This window comes from Sapajus apella, unplaced genomic scaffold (genome assembly GCF_009761245.1).
Source record: "Sapajus apella isolate SASKATOON/1434 unplaced genomic scaffold, GSC_monkey_1.0 scaffold45, whole genome shotgun sequence".
In the NCBI taxonomy this organism is placed as follows: domain Eukaryota; kingdom Metazoa; phylum Chordata; class Mammalia; order Primates; family Cebidae; genus Sapajus; species Sapajus apella.
The window spans coordinates 104,804-125,318 of NW_022436985.1; the positions used below are offsets into that span (position 1 = coordinate 104,804).

The 20,515-nt window shown below is 36.1% G+C and overlaps 1 protein-coding gene across 3 annotated transcripts in view; it reads left to right on the forward strand.

The window, feature by feature from the left end:
- Positions 1 to 20,515, forward strand: part of STPG2 (sperm tail PG-rich repeat containing 2) — a 613,616-nt gene that overhangs the window by 31,286 nt on the left and 561,815 nt on the right. For all 3 annotated transcript variants that reach the window (XM_032239554.1, XM_032239555.1, XM_032239556.1), the window contains 2 exons: positions 10,169 to 10,281; positions 14,856 to 14,967. In XM_032239554.1, coding sequence (XP_032095445.1) covers positions 10,169 to 10,281; positions 14,856 to 14,967 — 225 coding nt within the window. The remainder of the gene's footprint in view (positions 1 to 10,168; positions 10,282 to 14,855; positions 14,968 to 20,515) is intronic.

Genomic DNA, 20,515 nt, shown 5'->3' on the forward strand with positions numbered 1-20,515 from the left:
TTTTCTGTTTGTATGTTTAAAAGGCTTTTAAATTTCTGATTGAACATTTACCTGAGTACCACGGAGGTTAGAGTTAAGTAGTTGTCAATTCACGTGGTTTAATGAAATGGATTTTACTGTAGACACACGAAAAGGATATTGCTATTGTCTTGAATTTTGTGTGTGTGTGTGTGGGGGGGCACACATACATAATCTTTCCTCCTACTGGATTACCATTAGAATTGTGAAACAATTGAATTATAAAATCTCAATAATGTAAATTTACTTTAAGAAAGCTCCTTGGATAGAGTCCTGCTCAAGGTCTTGAATTGCTGTGTTGAAAGCATTAATACAAAACCTTAATATAATTTTACATCAAAATGCTCCATTTGAAAAATATTGATTTTTTGACAAATGTATAGGCTATAGTAAATCAATATATTAAATATGAAATATATGCAAAGTCTAAAATATCCAGCATGACTATATTATATTAGAATGTAGTTTCACATGTTATACTTCACTGCCTGTTATGGTCATAGTATAGTAGAAAAAATATGCATAGTTATGATGTTCTGCTTTATTTCTGAGTAAAAATAAACTATAACATAAATGGGAAATTTCATTCTTTCTGCCATCAGAACTGCTTATGTACTTTAAAATCCACAGTTGTATTAGGTAATTGCATTTGAAAGGTGGTCTGGAGAACTACTTTAGCAAAAGAAAGTATTGTGTGGCTAGGTTCTCTCTTTTTCTGAAGTTCTGTTGGGTAGCTGTCTTTGGAATTGCCACTGATCCTGTAAGAAGAGGCTGCTTTTCAGTTACTCTAGTGGATGCTATGGTTTCTCCCAGTGCTTTTTTACTGGCATGTGCTGCTCTGCTGGAGTCAGGCTCTGCCACTTTTGTATGTTATTCTGCTAGGTTTTATAGCATTTGTCCCTGCCCCACTACTCCCACCAGACCCAATACCTTTGGATGGTCTGCAAATGGATGCCTTATTTCTTTTTGTGTTATACTTAGGAATTCCAAAGCAGTGTATATATACCCTATGTGTTACAGAGATTGGTGTGTTAGCTCTTTCAGTTTTTATTCATAGCTTTGTTCCTTCAAGGACATAACAAGGGGCTGGGCTTTGGAATTATATATCAAATTAGCATCCCTACTTGTAATAATAATAATTCTATCAGGGATAATAATATATTACTTTGAGATAGTGCTTTATAAAGACTATCACTCATCACTCAATGTTAAAGCTGAATGTCCATAGTGAAGAGGGGCAAATATCTTTCCGCTCTTTGTGTTACAATTCAGTAGAAGGGATTTGCAGATCAATAATTCAAGCACACTGAGACCAGTTACAGTGCTGGAAATATTCCTAGAGGAAATAAGGATTAATCCTTTTTATGTATATAACACGTTTTCCCAGGCATCATTGGATTGCAGCTACTAAAGAGAGTCACAATAATGTTAATAACTTAAATGCCATTTTTTAATCTTTTAACTATCAATGTAGAGAACATAATGCCTTTTGCGAAGTTCCTCTACTCACGTAGTTCTAGAAGTCCCCGGGGGCTGTTTCAGCTATGCTCCAGAATAAGTGTGTTCCCATTGAGTACAGCTGCGGCTCCACGAGGCACTTCAGTCTCTTGCCATATGATGCTCTCTGCTGGGCATTTTTACCAATGTTCTCTTTCACAGCTAAAGCTACCAGATGAACTGGGATGAAGTAGGGAGAAGTGGATGATGTCTTTTTTTTGTTCTATATTCTATTAGAAGAGTTCAAAAGTAGTGCAGGTTTTTCTTTTCTTTTTTTTTTTACCAATATTTTAATGAAACAGTGTTTTTTTTTTGTTTTCTATTTTTAATGAAACAGTTGTTTTAGTTTTTTTTTTTTCATAGTTTTTTCACACTTAAAAGGATACAAGGCATAAAGTCATTGGAGATTGTCTGTGTTAGAAGGCAAACCCAGTTGACAGAAAATCCCCAGTATTTAGCATTGCCATTCTTTTGACACTAAGATTTTCTTACTGGGTGTGGGCCATCATGATTAGCTTCTTCTCATAGGATTAGTTTTTACTTTTGCCTTGGTGGTTTTGCTCTGTTCACCAGGCATTTGGAAAACATGTCTGAATCCTACTTGGACATAAATGACTTCTGGTTTCTTTCTTGTCAGCTCCAATATTCTGTACTGCCAAAGAAAGAAACAAATCAAGGGGATTTACTAAAATCAAAGCAGGATAACTCTTTTTTTAAATTTTATTTTTATTTTTATTTTTTTTCAAATATGATCTTGGAGAAGCAGGCTAACTCTTTAGAAAAACTATAGTTATCTCTACAAGTTTGCATCTATGAAAAAGAATCAACAAAGGTCTCATTTTACTTTATGCAAACATTAAAGTTCTGTCAGAGATTGTATTGGTCTTTGTATTAGGATTGTGCAGAGAAACAGAACCAATACTTACACAGTCATGTGTCACTTAATGAAGGGGATACATTCTAACAAATGCATTGTTAGGTGATTTTGTCATTGTGCGACTATCATAGAGTATATTTTCAAAAATCTAGATTGTATAGTCTATGACACACCTAAGCTATATGGTATAACCTGTTGTTTCTGTGGCTCAAGCCTGTATGGCATGTTATTGTACTGTCTGGTACAGATTACAAAGATACAGATACACAGTCATATTTGTGTATCTAAATACATCTAAACTTTGAAAAGGAACAGCAAATATATGGTGTTATAATCTTTTGGGCTCACCATTGTACATATGGTTCATTATTGTATATGCAGCCCTTTAGTGCACATGCATGAGCCCACTTGCCCAACTCCTGAGATCTTACCTGGAAGCTGCTGATCACCAGCTTCAGGATTTTTCTGTTTGTAGACTGCCTTTCCCTGGTGCTGGCTGCAACCAGAGAGACAGTTAACAATTGCCTGACCATCACCTGATGGTCGCCTGATATTCTTGGTTGAGGGGGTCCTCTCCTACTTTGCTCATGTCTGACCAGCTACCTGCTGTAACAACCTGACACATTGTTTTATACAATTAAACTATATGTTATGGGAATTGTAGTAGATGTATTTTAATTATCTTAATAATCCAAGCTTGTTTACAAATGTATTTTCATAACTGTGAATTGAAAATAAGTAAACTAGAGTTTACCTTCTACCATTAGTTTAAAAATGGGTTTTAAAAAATTCTTAAGTGATTTCTCAACTAAGAATGTGTTAGGTCAAGAGAAGAGAATTCGTGTAAAATAAACTACTGTTGTGTTATGCTTTATTGTTTTAGTTTCTGCTGAAACAGTGTGCTTAAACTTTTTATGGTTCATGCTTAAAAGACTGATGTTTATTATAGCAGATGTTAAGGAAAGATGATTATTTTTCATGTCACAAATAATTTATCTGTTATTAAAAGACTGATCCTCTCTTTTTTTTTTTTTCGAGTGGCGAACTCCCCTCTTTGCAGTTTGTAATCATGATTTTTTTTTTTAACTGTACTTTAGGTTCTGGGGTACATGTTCAGATCATGCAGGACTATTGCATAGGTACACCTATGGCAATGTGGTTTGCTGCATCCATCCCCCTGTCATCTGGCATTTCTCCCCATGTTATCCCACCCCAAACTCCCCACCTCCTTGCTGTCCCTCCCTTGGCCCCCCTCCAACAGACCCCAGTGTATGATGCACCCCTCCCTGTGTCCCTGTGTTCTCATTGTTCAACACCTGCCTATGAGTGAGAACATGTGGTGTTTGATTTTCTGTTCTTATGTCAGTTTGCTGAGAATGATGGTTTCCTTATTCATCCATGTCCCTACAAAGGATGCAAACTTATTGTTTTTTATGGCTGCATAGTATTCCATGGTGTATATGTGTCACATTTTCCCTGTCCAGTCTATCATCGATGGGCATTTGGGTTGGTTGCAGGTCTTTGCTATTGTAAGCAGTGCTGCTATGAACATATATGTACATGTGTCTTTATAATAGAATGATTTATAATCCTTTGGGTATTTACCCAGTAATGGGATTGCTGGGTCAAATGGAATTTTTGTTTGTAGGTCCTTGAGGAATCACCACACTCTCTTCCACAATGGTTGAACTAATTTACACTCCCACCAACAGTGTAAAAGTGTTCCTATTTCTCCGCATCCTTTGCAGCATCTGTTGTCTCCAGATTTTTTCATGATCGCCATTTTAACTGGTGTCAGGTTGTATCTCAATATGGTTTTGATTTGCATTTCTCTAATAATCAGAGATGATGACCATTTTTTCATATGTTTGTTGGCCTTATATATGTCTTCTTTTGAAAAGTGTCTGTTCATATCCTTCGCCCAGTTTTGGATGGATTTGTTTGTTTTTTTTTCTTGTAAATTTGTTTTAGTTCTTTGTAGATTCTGGATATTAGCCCTTTGTCAGATGGGTAGATTGCAAAATTTTTTCTCATTCTGTTGGTTGTTGGTTCACTGTTATGATTATTTCTTTTGCTGTACAGAAGCTCTGGAATTTAATTAGGTCCCATTTGTCTATTTTGGCTTTTGTTGCCAATGCTTTTGGTGTTTTAGTCATGAAGCCTTTGCCTATGCCTATGTCCTGAATGGTTTTGCCTAGGTTTTCTTCTAGGGTTTTTATGATGTTAGGTCTTATATTTAAGTCTTTAATCCATCTGAAGTTAGTTTTAGTGTAAGGTTTCAGGAAGGGGTCCAGTTTCTGCTTTCTGCACATGGCTAGCCAGTTTTCCCAACAGGATTTATTAAACAGGAAATCCTTTCCCCATTGCTTGTTTTTGTGAAGTCTGTCAATGATCTGATGGTTGTAGATGTGTGGCATTGCCTCCGAATCCTCTGTTTTGCTCCACTGGTCTATATTTCTATTTTGGTACCCGTGCCATGCTGTTTTGATTACTATAGCCTTGTAGTATAGTTTGAAATCAGGTAGTGTGATGCCTTCAGCTTTGTTCTTTTTGCTTAGGATTGTCTTGGCTATGTGGTCTCTCTTTTGGTTCCATATGGAGTTTAAGGTGGTTGTTTCCAGTTCTGTAAAAAGGGTCAATGGTAACTTGATGGAGATAGTGTTGAATCTGTAAATTACTTTGGGCAGTATGGCCATTTTCACTATGTTGATTCTTCCTAACCATGAGCATGGAATGTTTCTCCATCTGTTTGTGTCCTCTCATTTTGTTGAGCAGTGGTTTGTAGTTCTCCTTGAAGAGGTCCTTTACATCCTAAGAGGTTAGTTGTATTCCTAGGTATTTTATTCTCTTTGTAGCAATTGTGAATGGGAGTTCACTCATGTTTTGGCTCTCTGTTAGTCTGTTATTGATGTAAAGAAATGCTTGTGATTTCTGCACATTGATTTAGAATCCTGAGACTTTGCTGAAGTTGCTTATCAGTTTCAGGAGATTTTGGGCTTAGATGATAGGGTCTTCCAAATATACAGTCATGTCATCTGTAAATAGAGACAGTTTGAATTCCTCCTTTCCTAATTGAATACTCTTTATTTTTTTTTTTCTTGCCTAATTGCTCTGGCTAGAAATTCCAATACTATATTGAATAGGAGTGGTGAGAGAGGGCATCCTTGTCTAGTGCCAGATTTCAAAGGGAATGCTTCCAGTTTTTGCCCATTCAGTATGATATTGACTGTAGGTTTGTCATAAATAGCTTTTATTATTTTGAGATATGTTCCTTTGAAACCTGGTTTATTGAGAGCTTTTGGCATAAAGGACTGTTCAATTTTGTCGAAGGACTTCTCTGCATCTCTTGAGATAATCATTTAGTTTTTGTCTTTGGTTCTGTTTATGTGGTGGATTATGTTTATACACTTACGTATGTTGAACCAGTCTTGTATCCCTGGGATGAAGCCTACTGGAAGCTTTTTGATGTGCTGTTGCAATCTGTTTGCTAGTCTTTTATTGAGGATTTTTGCATTAATGTTCATCATGGATATTGGCCTGAAGTTTTATTCTTTTGTTGAGTCTCTGCTGGGTTTTGGTATCAGGATGATGTTGGCCTCATAAAATGATTTGGTAAGGATTCCCTCTTTTTGGATTTTTTGGAATAGTTTCAGAGTACCAGCTCCTCTTTATACATCTGATAGAATTCAGCTGTGAACTCATCTGGACCTGGGCTTTTTTTGGTTGGTAGGCTATTAATTGCTGCCTCAGCTTCAGCCCTTGTTATTGGTCTGTTCAAAGTTTCAACTTCTTACTGGTTTAGGCTTGTGAGGGTGTATGTGTCCAGGAATGTATCCATTTCTTCCAGGTTTACTGGCTTATGTGCATAGAGTTGTTTGTAGTAATCTCTGATGGTAGTTTGTATTTCTGTGGAATTGGTGGTGATATCCCCTTTTTTGTTTTTTTATTGCATCTATTTGATTCTTCTCCCTTTTCTTTTTTATTAATTTGGCAAGCGGTCTATTTTGTTGATCTTTTAAAAAAACCAGCTCCTGGATTTACAGATTTTTTTGAAGGGTTTTTGTGTCTCTATACCCTTCAGTTCTGCTCTGATCTTAGTTATTTCGTGTCTTCTGCTAGTTTTTGAGTTTTTCTTTATTTTTTTTATTTTCATGTAGCTCCTCTAGCTCTCTCAGTTTTTACAATAGGTTGTCGATTTTAGATCTTTCCCCTCTTCTCTGGTGGGCATTTATTGCTATAAATTTCCCTCTAGACACTGCTCTAAATGTGTCCCAGAGATTCTGGTACATCATGTCTTCATTCTCATTGGTTTCAAAGAACGTCTTTATTTCTGCCTTCATTTCATTGTTTATCCAGTCAACATTCAGGAGCAGGTTGTTCAGTTTCCATGAAGTTGTGCAGTTCTGAGTTAGTTTCTTAATTCTGAGTTCTAATTTATTGCACTGTGGTCTGAGAGACTGTTTGTTATAATTTCTGTTCCTTTGCATTTGCTGAGAAGTGATTTACTTCCAATTATATGATCAATTTTAGAGTAGGTGCAATGTGATGCTGAGAAGAATGTATATTCTGTGGATTTGGGGTGGAGATTTTTGTAGATGTCTATTAGGTTTGCTTGGTCCAGATCTGAGTTCAAGTCCTGGATATCCTTGTTAATTTTCTGCCTTGTTTATCTGTCTAATGTTGACAGTGGAGTGTTAAGGTATCTCACTATTATTGTGTGGGAGTCCAAGTCTCTTTGTAGGTCGTTAAGAACTACTTGCTTTATGTACCTTGGTGCTCCTGTATTGGGTGTGTATATATTTAGGATCATTAGCTCTTCTTGATGCATTGATCCTTTTACCATTATGTAATGCCCTTCTTTGTCTCTTGATCTTTGTTGGTTTAAAGTCCATTTTATCAGAGACTAGAATTGTAACTCCTGTTTTTTTGCTCTCCATTTGCTTGATAAATCTTCCTCCGTCCCTTTATTTTGAGCCTATGTGTGTCCTTGCACATGAGATGGGTTTCCTGAATACAGCACACCCATGGTTCTTGACTTTTTATCCAATTTACTAGTCTGTGTCTTTTGATTGGGGCATTTAGCCCTTTACAATTAAGGTTAATATTGTTATTTGTGGATTTGAAACTGCCATTTTGATACTAGCTGGATGTTTTATCTGTTAGTTGACACATTTTCTTCATTGTGTCAATGGTCTTTACCATTTGATACATTTTTGGACTGGCTGCTTCCTTGTTCACTGCTTCTTTCAGGAGCTCTTGTAAGGCAGGCCTGGTGGTGACAGAATCTCTCAGCAATTGCTTGTCTGTAAAGGATTTTATTTCTCCTTCACTTATGAAGCTTAGTTTGGCTGGATATGATATTCTAGGTTGAAAGCTATTTTCATTAAGGATGTTGAATATTGACACCCACTCTTCTGGCTTGTAGGATTTCTGTGGAGAGATCTGCTGTGAGTCTGATAGGCTTCCCTTTGTGGGTAACCCAATCTTTTTCTCTGGCTGCCCTTAGCATTTTTTCCTTCATTTCAACCTTGGTGAATCTGACAATTATGTGCCTTGCGGTTACTCTTCTTGAGGAATATCTTTGTGGTGTTCTCTGTGTTTCCGGGATGTGTATGGTGGCCTGCCTTGCTAGGTTTGGGAGTTCTCCTAGATAATATCCTGAAGAGTGTTTTCCAGTTTGGATTTACTCTCTCTGTCGCATTCAGGACACCTATCAAACGTAGATCAGGTCTTTTCCCATAATCCCATATTTCATAGAGATTTTGTTAATTTCTTTTCACTCTTTTTTCTCTATTCTTACCATCTCATTTTATTTCATTGAGTTGATCTTGATATCCTTTCTTTTTCTTGGTCCGTTTGGCTTTTGAAACTTGTGTATGCTTTGTGAAGTTCTCGTGTTCTGTTTCTCAGCTCCATCAAATCATTTATATTCTTCTCTAAGCTGTTTATTCTAGTTAGCATCTCATCTAACCTTTTTCTAGAGTCTTAGTTTCTTTGCATTGGGTTAGTACATGTTCTTTGAGCTCTGAGAAGTTTGTTATTACTCACCTTCTGAAGCCTCTATCAGTTCATCAGATTCATTCTCCATCCATCTTTGATCCTTGCTGGTGAGAAATTTTGTGATTCCTTGGTGGAGGAGAGGCATTCTGCTTTTTGGTGTTTTCATCTTTTTGTGCTGTTTTTTTTTTTTCCCATCTTAGTGGCTTTATCTACCTGTGGTCTTTGTAGTTGGTGATTTTTGGATGGGGTCTCTGAGTGGACATCCTTTTTGTTGATGTTGAAGCTATTTCTTTCTGTTTCTTAGTGTTTCTTCTAACAGACTTCTCTGCTGCAGGACTGCTGGAGGTCCACTCCAGACTTGCTTGCCTGGGGATCACCTGCGGGGGCTGCAGAACAGTAAGGGTTGCTGCTGGTTTCTTCTTCTGTTATCTTTGTCCCAGAAGGGTACCCACCAGATATTGGCCTGAGCCCTCCTTTATGAGGTGTCTCTTTGGGTATATGGGTGTTGGGGAGCTGCTTGAGGAGACATTCTTTCCCTTCTAGGAGTTCGAGTGCTGTGCTGGGAACTCCATTGTTCCATGCAGAGCTGCTTGGCAGGTACCTTTAAGTCTGCTGCAGCAGAACTCATATCCGCCTCTTTTCCTAGGTGCTGTGACCTGGGAAAGTTGGCTTTATTTATAAGTTCCTGACATGCTGCTGCCTTTTTTGAGAGTTGCCCTGCCCCTCATGGAGTAGTCTAGTCACAGTCTGCCAGCAGAGGTGTTGCTGAGCTGCTGCAGGCTCTGCCCAGCTGCTGTGTGAACTGCCTCGGTATTGGCAGACTGCCTTGGTAGCAGCAGATGCCCTTCCCCCCACTGAGCTGGACCATCCCGGGTCGAGCTGCGCTTGCTGTGAAACTCTCAATCCAGAGCATTTCAGATTGCTTGTTTTGTGAAGGTGGTACCTGCTGAGCCAGATAGCTTGGCTTCCTGACTCAGCCCCCTCCCTTTCAGTTGAATGGGCGGCTCTGTCTCACAGGCATTCCAGGTGCCAGTTGAAATGGCTGCTCAGATTTGTGTGAGTTTCTGTGCGCCAACCCATGGCACTAGCCATGCTGAAAACTCATGGTGCTTTTGGCCCCAGAGTCTCCTGGTCTGTGGGCAGCGAAAACTTGTTTGGAAATGCAGTGAGTACTCTGTGTTTTTCTTACTGGGAACTGCACTCTGCAGCTGTTCCTATTGAGCCATCTTCGCAATATTTTTCCTGATCCTGTCTTTAAACATTAACAGTAAAATGAACTTAGGCTAGTGTTTAATTTATTGTTAAGTATTTCTAACTATGTGTAAAGGTTACATTAATGTGAAGTTATCTAACGACTGTTGGTGCTGTTTGCATTTTTTCAATCTATTTAGTTAAGGTAATTTTTAATAGATATTTCTATTTCCTAAGTAATGTTATCCCTTCTCTCTTTTTTAAATGATGAGGAGCTAATTTTAATTTTTCTTAAGGCTTCAGATTACTAGGTGTACTGTCAAGAGCAAAGCTGTTCATATTAGTTGAGAATATGCTAATGTTAGAGATACTTCTCCAGGAAAACTAGCTGACTCACGAGTGGGATGGGATCCAACAATGACAACTTAGCCTGGGATCTTTCAAGGAACACTCTGGCATTGACCAGTGGAACCCCCTTAAGGAGGCTATCCTTGCTTTAGATTTAGACCTAGGTAATGCTAAACATTGTTTCATGACTTATTTAAACTGTTTCATCCTCACTTTTGAAAACTTTTTATTTTTTAGGGTGTTTCCAATGCAACTTTGAAATACAAAGGCATACATTTTGGCAACTCTTCAGGAAGACAAGAGTTACCTAAAAAGTCAAGTCCTGGTCCTGGACAGTATGATATAGGCCAGTAAGTAAAAATATAGCTCTTGGCTAGAAAAGTATTCTAATAATTCAGACTAGGCTATGTTATAAAGAAAGGACAACTTAGTATGAAAAACTCCAAGAAGTGTTATATTTTGATGTAATCTATATGAAAGTTATTGGTTTTTTTAATAAGCTAAATCTTGTGCAACCTACTATATGTGCATTAACTCATTTAATCTTCACAGCAAGCTTTGCATAGTTAATATTGTTATATCTATTTTATGAGTGAAAAACCCAAGGGTTAAAGGGGATAAATAAAATATTCCACATCATGCAACTATCAAATAGAAGAGCTAAAGTTAAATTGAAGCCTGTTTGACTACACAGCCCATGTATCCATGTACTGAAATATACTGTCCTTAATTAAAAAGTAGACAAACGATCAGAGAAAATGTAAAAGAAGGTGACCCAAAATTCTGCATTTTATCTCTGGCTCTCATCTTCAATCCTCTGACTACATGATGGATTTAGAAGATATTCTCAGTCAGTGTAAGTCAAAGAATATTTATGATGAAATACATTTCTGGCAAAATAACTCTGTTTTCTCCTCCTACAGTTAGGCCTTAGACATGAGTTCATGAAAGGCAAAATTGAGTAGCAAATACCATGTTGTCCTCAGAATCTACTACCTTTTCTCATAATTAGATTTTTAGGAGTCCAGCTTATCTGCCTGATTTTTTCTCTCTTATAGCATAAATGTTCTCCCAAGAAGCCACAGAGTGATTACATACTCAATTAATTTGCTAGACAGATCAGACATATCTGTATACTAGCAGTGGATATATTTTAGGATCTTGCTTGGACTCCCCTGCTACCGTTCATTCATTGAGTAAACATTGTTTGAATTCTTGTTTTGTGGCCGTTCTGAACTTAATAACTGAGAATAACAAGAATAAAACATGGCCCTTGTTTTTGGGAATTTATACTGTAACCCATTATCCTGTTCATTTTTTTACCCTCTTAATATGGAATATATACCTTGGTATTTTTATTCTTTTAGTAGTTATGCCAGAACATTAACATGCCTATTTAGCTTAATTAAGTCTTTGCTTAATAATACTATTATTATTCCAAACAAGACAAGATCTGTAGAGGATCATAGTCTTCTTGACATATGCTTTTGTTCTTCAATATTTTAATCCTATCCTCTTTTTCTGCCAGATTGGCTGGTTTGTGTGAATGCTCTCTCTCTTCCTTTCCCCCTTCCCCCCCACCTCCTCTCTCTCTATCTTGCCCTCTCTCTCTCTTGCCTTTTCTCCTTCCTCTCTTCTCAGTTTTATTGAGGTTTAAGTAATATAAGTCAAAATTCATCTTTTAAAATGTATATAATTCTGTGATGATTGTTTTCCACCCATTTCACTGTACTTCTGACTGACTACCCCAGGTATAATTGGGACTCTAAGCAGTGTTGACAGATTCTGCTTGGTGGTTTTTCCTACCAGCCTGTTTTACTTCCCCAACCTTGTCCCACTCTCATTCTCCCTCCATTTATTGTGCTGTTGCTTTATTTGATCTTTGTTATTTCTCCTGTATTTCCCTTTCTTCCATTTGTATTTTAACTTTTTGAAGAAATGTATTAATATAGATTGCATTCCTGACTGCTTCAGTCATTTCATCATTTTAGTAATTTGTTTGCTCTTTAACTGCTTTCACTGTATCTTTTACTTGGAGTTGTCTTAGTTCCTTCTGGCAGTTGACATTTTCTACTTGTTTTTTTAATTTTTTGGACTTTTTGTTTTATATAGTGAGTCAGGATTATTCTGGTAGTCTTGATTCAGTACAAAAGTGGAGATATTTTGTCACTTTAAATGAAAGATAAGTGTATAGATCTCTTTTTGGGAAAGATACAGATCTAAATGATATGTGATATTTCTGATATTTCATATATAAATTTCTTATCCATAAATCTTTTTGAGGACTGAAAGCAAGTTTGTTGATTTTTTTTTGTTTTTCTTTTTATTTGTTGAGTTTTTAGCAAATAATAATCAGTAAGGAAGTGGGCATATAGTAGTGAGTGAGATGGTAGGTGCATATTAAATCACAGCACTACTGAACAAAGAAAGTAATAGTAATTACATAACTTTGTGTTTTATATATATATATATATTATTTTCTATATATATTTTATTGCATTTTAGGTTTTGGGGTACATGTGAAGAACATGTAACTGGCGTGAGACGGTATCTCAATGTCGTTTTGATTTACATTTCTCTAATGACCAGTGATGATGAGCATTTTTTCATGTTTGTTGGCCTTATATATGTCTTCTTTTGTAAAGTGTCTGTTCATGTCCTTTGCCCACTTTTGAATGGGCTTGTTTGTTTTTTCCTTGTAAATCTGTTTTAGTTCTTTGTAGGTTCTGGATATTAGCCCTTTGTCAGGTGGGTAGATTGCAAAAATTTTCTCATTCTGTTGATTGCCAGTTCACTCTAATGACTGTTTCTTTTGCTGTACAGAAGCTCTGGAGTTTGATTAGATCCCATTTGTTTATTTTGGCTTTTGTTGCCAATGCTTTTGGTGTTTTTGTCCTCAAGTCCTTGCCTATGCCTATGTCCTGAATGGTCTTGCCTAGATTTTCTTCTAGGGTTTTTATGGTGTTAGGTCTTATGTTTAAGTGTTTAATCCATCTGGAGTTAATTTTAGTGTAAGGTGTCAGGAAGGGGTCCAGTTTCTGCTTTCTGCACATGGCTAGCCAGTTTTCCCAACAGGATTTATTAAACAGGAAATCTTTTCCCCATGGCTTGTTTTTGTGAGGTTTGTCAAAGATCAGATGGTTGTAGATGTGTGGCGTTGCCTCCGAGGCCTCTGTTCTGTTCCCTTGGTCTATATCTCTGTTTTGTTACCAGTACCATGCTGTTTTGATTACTGTAGCCTTGTAGTATAGTTTGAAGTCAGGTAGCGTGATGCCTCCAGCTTTGTTCTTTTTGCTTAGAATTGACTTGGCTATGCGGGCTCTCTTTTGGCTCCATATGAAGTTTAGCATGTTTTTGTACAGTTCTGTGATGAAGGTCAGTAGTAACTTGATGGGGATAGCATTGAATCTGTAAATTACTTTGGGCAATATGGTCATTTTCATGATATTGATTCTTCCTAACCTTGAGCATGGAATGTTTCTCCATCTGTTTGTGTCCTCTCTTATTTTGTGGAGCAGTGGTTTGTACTTCTCCTTGAAGAGATCCTTTACATCCTAAGAGGTTAGTTGTATTCCTAAGTATTTTATTCCCTTTGTAGCAGTTGTGAATGGTAGTTCATTCTTGATTTGGCTCTCTTTAAGTCTGTTACTGGTGTATAGGAATGCTTCTGATTTTTGCACATTGATTTAGTATCCTGAGACTTTGCTGAAGTTGCTTATCAGTTTCAGGAGATTTTGGGCTGAGATGATGGGGTCTTCTTAAATATACAATCATATCATCTGCAAACAGAGACAATTTGCCTTCCTCCTTTCCTTATTGAATACCCTTTATTTCTTTTTCTTGCCTGATTGCTCTGGCTAGAACTTCCATTACTATATTGAATAGGAGTGGTGAGAGAGGTCATCCTTACCTAGTGCCAGATTTCAAAGGGAATGCCTCTAGTTTTTGCCCATTCAGTATGATATTGACTGTGGGTGTGTTATATATTTTTTAATCTCCATATGTTCTGTATAGTTTGTTGGAAATGTTGCATATCAGATTTTTTAAAAAAATCCTCTTTGTGAAATAGAAAAAATAGTGGTGTAGTCTGTATATCTGGTTTAAATGTGATTCTTGTAATAATACTAGCTCACAGTTATTGTGTGTTTATTAAAAGCCCTATTGGCATTAACCACCTTATTTTACATATATTATCTACTTTAATCATTGCAACCTTGAGAATTGGTTATCACTATTTCCAATGACCAGATTCCAATCACCAATTTCATCAGGGGATGAATCTGAAGCTTAGAGAAGTTAGGTGATTTGCATAAGATTATATAAGTAGTAGGTAGGAATGCTGGGATCTTATTGGGCTGTCTAACTCCCAAGATTGGGCTCTTATTCACTGCTTACTTAGTTTTTGATTCTTTCTTGAGGTTACCTGAATTTCAATGAAAAGAAGTTTCCCTTTTGTTTTCAAAGATCTTTATGCTGTTTTCTGATACAGATAGCACAGGGCTATTTTCCTCTTATTTTAGTAATAGTTGAAATACCAAGGGATTTGGAATTTAATGGTACATAGAATACACAGGAAACTTTTAAAAATTGATTTTAATTCCTGTGGATGTGTATAACAGAAAGGGAACTTTTTTTTAGAGTTAGCTTTTTATTCAATTCATGATGTAAATACCAGATCTTTTCTTTTTGTAATAATTATTCAAATAGGTTTATAATAATGCTCTCAATTGGAAAAAAGCATAACTAACCAACAAAACAAATACATTTTACAAAATTTTGAATTTATTGGTTTAATACACCTAGATGATCTTATTATCCCATACTTTAAAAGCAGGATATCCTGCTGTAGAAAGAATTTCTTTGCTTCCATAAACATTTAGATTTAAAATTGAGAACTCTTAATTTCTGTTTGAATTTTCTAAAGGAAAAAGACATCATATTATGAAAATGTTAACATAAAGAGAGATCAACAACAAAATTATTGCTCATTTATCCCACGATTATATGAAATAATAGTATTGCAGGCGAAAAAAAAGGTAAGCTGAAAAGTGGCTGTTGCATTTATTTTCCCCATTTTAAGGTCATGGAATCCTGTTATCACGAGGTTACTGTGCTGTTTGATCTAATATACCTGATAGTTAATTGTCATTCAATGAATATTGTAGAAGGAACTGTATTTATTATCTCTGTCAAGTGGTTGTTGTCTCTGCTTAAAAACGTCCTTGCAAAGAACTCATGACTCCTAAGTTGATTTTTAAAATAATTTTTTTCCGCATAAGCATGCAAGAAAAATTAAACAATGGGGTCGAACTCAAAAATCGCTGTGGATTTTGAAAAGCCAAATTTTACAACCCCTACAATATTACCATTTACTACCAGGTTTTTTCTGACCCAGTCGGATGTAAGAGGCTTCTAACTGGATTAAACTCTGTGAAAACAAGGCTGTTAATTACTGGATCAAATCTCATCCTGGACCCAGTTCCATTTCTGTCTGAGGGACCAAAGGACACAAGTGAGTCCTTGTAGGTACCTTGCCTGTTCACTCAGCACTCCTGGGGGTTGTTCAAAGGTCTGCTTTGGACCCCCACTTCTGACACCTTCTGTTCAAAGAAAAACTGTAGCCAAATTTAAAGGACTGTGATTGAGCAACGAATGATTTGCGAATTTGGCAGCCCATAAAATCACAGTAAATTCAGAGAGACTCCAGGGATGCCTTTTGGTCAGAATAAATTTGTAGACAAAAAAGGGAAATGACATACAGAAATTCGAAGTGAGGTACAGAAACAACTGGATTGGTTACAGTTTGGCATTTGCCTTATTTGAACACAGTTTGAACACTCAGCAGAGTATGAGTGGTTGAAGTATGGCTGCTGCGATTGGCCAAGACTCAGCTATCATTACAGGTGCATACTACAAAGTTAGGTATTCAGTCTTGTTTACCTATTAAGTTAGGTTGCAGTTGGTTCACTAGGACACATAGGTATGGGAGTAGAGAGTCCTTCTCAGGCCACATTTAGTTTGCCTTAACAATAGTAATGTTAGATATCTTAGGGTGTTAGGGGAGTAGGTGGGAAAAGGTGTGACTGTTCTGAAGAGCTGAAGATTTGATAGCTTCTTGGTGTGTTCCCTTCTAGTGAGATCTAATACACAGTTTAAATTTCACTATACATAAGGCCAGTTTACCTCTAATTACATATGTGCTTTGAAGTACCTAATAAAAAACTGTGAGTTTACCCAGAGCTTGTTCATCTGTGATTAAATGTAATGTGACTCTTTCTTTTGAAAATCAGCTCTGTGAAAACAAGTCAGATAAAATAGGAATTTTTAAAAATCATAATTTATAATTAAAGCAGAAATGTGAAAGTATTATTAGTTTTGCATATTTAGGATAATGTCAAACTAATAAATGCTTGGCTTAAAATTGAAAATTTGCACAATGACTTTTTCTATCACAGTATCTTAAAACTAGAGAAATAAAAATAGAATCACTTTTTATTTCTTTATCTTATTATAAGTAGTAAAAAGAATAAGAAATTAAATTGAATGAACTGGTTGAAATATAGGGGTTTTATTATATGTAGCATTTTCTTAGTGCTTTATTATCATAGCAAATATTTGTTCCTAAAGTGTAAAACATTTTCATTTAAGTTTTCAGCCAATGAAGGAAGATGGACCCTTCTTCATTCCCTAAATTCCAAATTTTTTGGCTTGTATAATGCTAAATCATAGGTTCCCATAATTATTTTGAAATAGAACCACAAAATTTTCCATTATTTTGTTATGTACACAACTAAATGCTGACACTGAGTGTGCATGTGTGCATATATGTGTGTATAGGCAAGCAAGTAGGAAAAGGCAGGGATGACTTAAAAGTGAATTTGGGATGCTGAAGAGGATGTGGAGAAATAGGAATGCTTTTACACTGTTGGTGGGAGTGTAAGTTAGTTCAACCATTGTGGAAGACAATGTGATGATTCCTCAAGGATCTAGAAATAGAAATACCATTTGACCCAGCAATTCCATTACTGGGTATATACCCAAAGTATTATAAATCATTCTATTGTAAGGACACATGCACATTTATGTTTATTGTGACACTGTTTACGATAGCAAAGACTTGGAACCAACCCAGATGCCCATCAATGATAGATGGATAAAGAAAATGTGGCACATATACACCACAGAATACTATGCAGCCATAAAAACAGATGAGTTCTTGTCCTTTGCAGGGACATGGATGAAACTAGAAACCATCATTCTCAGCAAACTGACACAGGAACGGAAAACCAAACACCACATGTTCTCACATATAAGTAGGTGTTGAACAGTGAGAACACATGGACACAGGGAGGGAAACGTCACACACCAGGACTTTTCGGGGAGTGGGGCGGGGGGTTAGGGGAGGGATAACATGGGTTGGGAGATTAGGGAGGGATAACATTAGGAGAAATACCTAATGTAGATGATGGGGGATTGATACAGCAAGCCACCATGGCACGTGTATACTTATGTAACAAACCTGCATGCTCTGCACATGTACCCCAGAACTTAAAGTATAATAAAAATTAAAAAAAAGTGAATTTAGTTGACTGTGTCTCTGGCAGAGGTGGTAATCACAGAAAATACTCATTATGATGAGCAGACAATGAGTTCAGCTTTAGACAAGTGAATTTGGAGAAAAATTACCAACAGATAGTAGAAATTTGAAAATATAATTTGTAATACAAATTATGGGTAGAGATACTGATTTGGCAGTTATGAAGGTGATAATTGAAGCAATGAGATGGCTGTAGAAGAGAATACAGAGATCAGAAGAAATTTAAGAACAGATCCTGAAAGAACACAGATTTTGGGAGTGAGGTATGACAGAAAAGCTAAAGGAGAGATAATTAGTGAAGTAGGAAGTGATTCAGGGAATTTAGACACAAGGATAGAGATTCAAAAAGGAAAGGTTATAGAAATATTTTTTAGAGAAAGATTGTCATGATAAATTAGTAAATAAAAAAGTAAATGCATAATATGATTTTTATTACTATTAATAAATACATGTACGTTTAGTCATAGTGAAATATTTATTTTTTATTATACTTTAAGTTCTGGGGTACATGTACAAAATGTGCAGGTTTGTTGCACAGGTATACATGTGCATGGTGGTTTGCTGCATCCATCCCCCCATCATCAACGTTAGGTATTTCTCCTAATGCCATCCAAATATTTATATTGTTTAACTCAAAGTAGTGAAATTATGGGTGACTTTAATTTATCTTTTCTGCTTAGTTGAATTTTCTAACGTTTTATAACGAACATGCTATTTAAAAAGATAATAAAATTGCAATAACTTTTTAAAAGAAGAGATAATGGAGAAGAATGCAGGACAAAGCAAGGCTTTATATTTAATTAATAAAAGATATTGAGAGAGTAAGTATTTTAATTATTGTGAGTATTGAAAGAACAGTTTTGGTAGCAGGTAAAAGTTAGATTCCATGGAATAAGGGAAATGGGGCCAGGCAATAGAAACATTGAATATATAATATATATAATTATAATTATTTGTTGTATATCATATTACATGTTAATATATTACATGATATATTCCATATTAATATACATTATGTTATATTGTTACATATTATATTAATGTTATATATTATTATATATTATAATAGTCAAAGCTTCTGCCACCTTCTACCACCAGAACTTTGATGGCAAAGGGAAGAAGAAAAATCAGATGGTTGATTAAGAGGAGACTGAAGGATCCAGTGGGAATACAGGAGCTACAAAAATGTATAGATGTGATAATATTCTACTGTTCAGGAGCAGATGATCAAGGGGATCCAAGGCATAAACAGCTAGTTTATATTAAAGAAGAACAGACATACCTCTTTTTTTATTAAAAGGAAGAAAGAATGGATGATGAAATAGATCACGGATTAGAAAGCTTTTTCTGTAAAGGGGAAGATATTAAATGTTTAGAATTTGTGGGTAATATAATGTCTTTCACAACTACTCAACTGTTGTAGCACAAAAGGAGCCATAGACAATATATAGATGAATAGTATTCCAGTAAAACATTCATTTACAAAAGCAGACATTAGCTGGATGTGGGTTATTGGCCATAGTTTGCAGATCCCTGAAAGACAAATATTGAGGCATATAGGATATGAAATAATTTTATTTAGATAACCTATGTTGTTTTGGTGATGTAATCAGTGAGGTCCTTTTCAGAGGGTGAGGGAGGTAGGTGTTCAATAATTGAGAATAATGGAATATACATCTTAATATAACATAAGGAATGTGACAAATAGTTAAATTATGATAAATAAAATAGTTGCAGGTGGAAGAAAAAGGTCCCATTTTATAGTGGTTAGCACAAGTTCATTATTGACAATATGAGGGCAATAGTAGTTGTGGATAAGCATCACCAGAGGTTGGAGCTATAAATATGGCTAAGTGTCAAGGGCTTGAGAGCATCAGAATTTCCAAGGACAGTATGGCTAATCTTGGAATCAATGCTAAGTGGGGGGATAAAGAAATCATAAGGGGATTCATAGCTTCTAAGAACAAGGAGGAGTTGAGACTGAGAGATAAAAATGAGAGTCAACAGAAGGTAGGTAGGAGAGCGGGAATACAAGAGGTGAAAGGATAGGAGATTTTGGTCACTGAGGGTAATTGTTAGAGTTCAATGTCATGGAGGAGAAATTGTTCCTAGTGACCACAAAATCTTGAGTGTTTTCTGTCTATAGGTAGCTGAATTGGAGATTAAATTTGTGATCAGGTGATAGGGAATTATGTCGAAGGCCTTCTTTGCATCTCTTGAGATAATCATGTGGCTTTTGTCTTTGGTTCTATTTATGTGATGGATTACATTTATAGATTTGCCTATGTTGAACCAGCCTTGCATCCCTGGGATGAAGCCAACTTGATCGTGATGGATAAGCTTTTTGATGTGCTGTTACATTTAGTTTGTCAGTATTTTATTGAAGATTTTTGCATTGATGTTCAATGGATATTGGCCTGAAGCTTTCTTTTTTAGTTGATTCTCTGCCAAGTTTTGCTGTCAGGATGATGCTGGTCTCATAAAATGATTTGGGAAGGATTCCCTCTTCTCGGATTGTTTGGAATACTTTCAGAAGGAATGGTACCAACTTCTCTCTGTATGTGTGGTAGAATTTGGCTGTGAACCCATCTGCACCTGGATTTTTTTTGGTTGGTAGGCTATTCATTGCTGCCTCAACTTCAGACCTTGTTATTGGTCTATTCGGGGTTTCAACTTTGGGAGGGTGCGAGTGTCCAGGTATTTATCCATTTCTTCCAGATTTACTGATACATGTGTGTAGAGTTGTTTGTAGTAATCTTTGATGGTAGTTTGTATTTCTGTGGAATTGGTGGTGATGTTCCCTTTTTCATTTTTTATTGCATCTATTCAGTTCTTCTCTCTTTTCTTTTTTATTAGTCTGGCTAGTGGTCTGTCTGTTTTATTGGTCTTTTCAAAAAACCAGCTCCTGGATCTACTGATTTTTTTGAACTTTTTTTTAATGTTTCTCTTAGTTATTTCTTGTCTTCTGCTAGCTTTTGAGTTTTTTT